At 44.5% G+C, this 3994-nt stretch overlaps 1 protein-coding gene across 1 annotated transcript in view; it reads right to left on the reverse strand.

Annotated features, from left to right (window-relative positions):
- LOC108533310 (eyes absent homolog 2-like) overlaps window positions 1–3994 on the reverse strand; it is a 204508-nt gene that overhangs the window by 98795 nt on the left and 101719 nt on the right. Inside the window, exon 2 of the mRNA XM_017877888.1 lies at window positions 1854–1972. Coding sequence (XP_017733377.1) covers window positions 1854–1962 — 109 coding nt within the window. The 5' untranslated portion in view covers window positions 1963–1972. The remainder of the gene's footprint in view (window positions 1–1853; window positions 1973–3994) is intronic.

Consider the following 3994-nt stretch of genomic DNA (forward strand, 5'->3'; position numbering starts at 1 on the left):
TTTTTGGAGACGGAGTCTCACTCTGTTGCCCAGGCTGGAGTGCAATGGTGCAATCTCGGCTCACTGCAACCTTCACCTCTCAGGTTCAAGCAATTCTCCTGCCTCAGCTTCCCAAGTAGCTGGAATGACAGGCATGTGCCACCATGCCCGGCTACTTTTGTATTTTAGTAGAGACAAGGTTTCACCATGTTGGTCAGGCTGGTGTCAAACTCCTGACCTCGTGATTTGCCTGCCTCAGCCTCCCAAAGTGCTGGGATTACAGGTGTGAGCCACTGCTCCTAGCCAGCCTTCATCCTTTTAAGAGAAACTAGAACTCCAGATTTGTATGTGAGTGCTCCCAATTTTTACAAATTCACTTTTACTTAAAACCTAGTGTAAATCAAACAAAGACAAACTCCAAGGCCAGATGTGGCTACGGGCTGCCCTGTGCGCAACCATTGTTTTGAATTTACCATGGTTATTTGGTTCAGAGGAGAACGACGATGGAATGGTACATTTAACCATGCACCACGCCCCCAAGGTGTGCCAGACACTTTACATCCCATCACCTCACTTTCTCCTTGTAATCGGCACCCTCTGAAGTATGCCATTATGCCCCCATTTGACAGGTGAGAAAACTGAGGCTCAGAAAAGTTAAACGGTTTGCCTGAGATCATTTGGCTGAGAAGCAGTGGGGCTGGGATTCCCCACTCAGCAGCCTATGCCCTTTCCTGTTACTACCGGCTCTCAAATGAGGACAGTTGACTTGTGTCTCTACTTAAGTGGACTTGTGTCTCTATTTGGAAAGAAAATGATGAATGTCTTTGAACAGGGCTCAGTACATTTTCTTAAACTCTCAAAGGCCCCAGGGCGGTTTACAAGAATGGTCCAAAGTGCCAGGAAGAATGAGGGTGTGCTCCTCACCATCCAGTTTTGGCATGAGAGCCCAAGCCACTTGGTGGTACTTTCATCAACGCAGTTCCAGCTCTGTAACCAGCATGTAAGGAGAAATGTCATTATCTTGCTGACAGCAATAATTACTCATGGGAGCCTGCATTGGCTTCAAAGCCAATTCCTTGTGATGTTATATTCCACTAGACGCAAGTCACTTTTGTTTTCTAAGACAGTTACACAGCATTTGCGCCCCGTGAGTTGGCGTCAAACAGATAGTGAAGGAAAAACAACGAGGGGGTCTCAGGACACCAGCAGCAAATCCCAAAGCCAGCCAAAGAAAGGGTTAAGCCCTATGGTTAAACATAATAGCTTAATGCCTTTTGCTAACTCCAAGCTCTACCAGGAAGGCTGACAGATCCCAAACAGAACAAACAATAGCTGGAATTGTTCTAGTGAAAACTAGTTCGACTGCATCATTTGCCAATACTTTTTTTAAACAACTTTGATTTTTCTCTGCTTCCTTGACTCCAACCCGACCTGAAAGCAAGAGGCAGACGAGTTCTTGTCCTAATGTCAAACCCCTGTAAGCAAGACGCCTGCTTGGACAAGGGGATGGCAGAACAGAGTAGAGGACAGAGCTCAAAGCCGGAAGCAGACACTGCAAATCACATCCAAGGGCTGGGCCTGGGACTCACCCCAAAGTGACTATCATCTGTGGTGGTGTCAGCATTTCTTGGAATTGGAGACCAAGAAAGGAAGTTCAAGATATGAACGAGCATATTTTTATCTCTAACGATGAGACAGAATTGTCAGAGATGCATGCCAAAGTTTTGGTTCAGAGGCAAGCATTTAAATGGCAGGGGGAGAAATTGTCCTAAGGACAGTACTTTGGAAAGGATGCGTGTCTGTCGCTTACGATATTCTCAGGGTGACCTAGGACCACCACATCTGTTGACCCAAACTCATAGCAGGAAGCCTACCTTCTCTGTCACTCAGAGTCCACACAGTGGCGTCAGCACGGTGAAACTTCAGTGTCTCCAGACAAGCGCTGTTTACAGTGAGGCTGGCTGAGATCACTAGTTCTAGCATTTCCTTATACCTGAAAGAAAACAAAGGGAAATATAATTTATTCATTAATTATGCATGCTTGCTAATGATTCCTATTTCTTTCCCTAAGAGTATAAATATTAAAGCTGATTACCTAAACCCAGCCTTCTTATAAATTCCACATGATAAAAATTCACTGAAGTTTTCATCAAAGGGAAATGAGAAATTAAAATGAAGTTCTTGCTCCCCGCTGGAGAATACACCCAGTTGATTAAAACATTCCCCTCCTTCTTGCTGTATTTTGCCATTAGAAAAATTATATTTTGGTCTCTTTTCAATGTCATATAAATGAGCCAGAGCAAACTAGGGCAACTTCCCAGCTGAGGAAGAGGGAGATAGGCAGAGAGGGAGCATTTGGATTTAGATTTCCAAAAGCCAGAGGCTTAGGGAGAACGTGGAGTTGACTGTGGTTAAGAGAGTGGGCGGGGTGGCCCACATCTGTAATCCCAGCACTTTGGGAGGCCGAAGCGGGTGGATCACAAGGTCAAGAGATCGAGGCCATCCTGGCCAACATAGTGAAACGCCATCTCTACTAAAAAAAATAGAAAAATTAGCCGGGCATGGTGGCGTATGCCTGTAGTCCCAGCTACTCGGGAGGCTGAGGCAGGAGAATTGCTCGAACCCAGGAGGCGGAGGTTGCAGTGAGTCAAGATCGTGCCATTGCACTCCAGCCTGGCGACAGAATGAGACTCCATCTCAAAACAAACAAACATGGTACTACTTGCACGGACGGAGAAAAGCTCAAAAGGCATCGGCATCATTAACAGCTCTCTAGGTGGCAGTACTCCACAGTTCATCACTGTGGTCCTGACCAAGAGAGAACATACTGGCTCCTGAATTACCCATGATTTTTATAATATGCTATGGGGGGTGGGCAGGGGAGAGCAGGGATGAAGTCTCCTTTGGTCTTTCTCATTTTTTAATTGAAAACATTTCCAATTCTTGCACCATGTTGGTAGTTGCTCCTTCTAAATTCTGGCCGGGCGCAGTGGCTCACGCCTTCAATTCCAGCACTTTGGGAGGCCGAGGTGGCAGACCACTTGAGCCCAGGAGTTTGAGACCAACCTAGGCAACATGGCGAAACCCCATCTCTACGAAAAATACAAAAAAGTGAACTGGGCATGGTGGCACATGCCTGTGGTCCCAGCTACTCAAGAGGCTGAGGTAGGAGGATCACCTGAGCCAGGGGAGATGGAGGGTGCAGTGAGCTGTAATCATGCCACTGCATTCCAGCCTCGGTGACAGAGTGAGACCCTGTCTCAAAATAAATATTAATAAATAAATTCCCACCCACTGGGTTTAGAAAATGAGGTTTCTGGTTAATGCACACACTACTATACATGGTGTAGCAATTTTCCAAGGTCTAAACTACAACCAGTAACGTTTAACCCACAGTTGTCTTCAGAGAAAGGCTAAATTTATTGTGAGCACATCATTATCACAGTCATCCTTGGCAAGATCAATTACTATTCGGTTAGTGAAACACAACGTGGCCATCAGTGGTGTGATGCTTATAAACTCAGATCCCGCTGGGAAAAGGTTGCAAATTCAAATCCCAGTGGGCTACCCACTACTCTGAGCAAGGTACCAAACTAAAAGTTTTCTCATCTGGAAAACAGTCATGGTGAAGATTTAAAAAGGTGATTCATGTATTTAAAAAAAAAACAAAACAAAACACTATTTTAATAGCAACTTAAATGCTTATTCAAAATAAAGTTCAAAAATACAGCCACCCCTCAGTGTTCCAGGAGGGCTGTTTCCAGGATCCATTCCCGCCCCCTGCCATGGACACCAAAATTGGCAGGTGCTCAAGTCCCTTATAGAAAACGGTAGAGTATTTGCACATAACACACATACATCCTCCCATATACTTTAAATAATCTCTAGATTACTTATAATGTCCAATGCAATGTAAACACTATGTAAACAGTTGTTATATACACTGTTTTAAAATATGTATTATTCTTATTCTTGTATTTTTTTTGCCCCGAATATATATATATATATATATATA

Source organism: Rhinopithecus bieti, unplaced genomic scaffold (genome assembly GCF_001698545.2).
Source record: "Rhinopithecus bieti isolate Rb0 unplaced genomic scaffold, ASM169854v2 scaffold_10347, whole genome shotgun sequence".
In the NCBI taxonomy this organism is placed as follows: domain Eukaryota; kingdom Metazoa; phylum Chordata; class Mammalia; order Primates; family Cercopithecidae; genus Rhinopithecus; species Rhinopithecus bieti.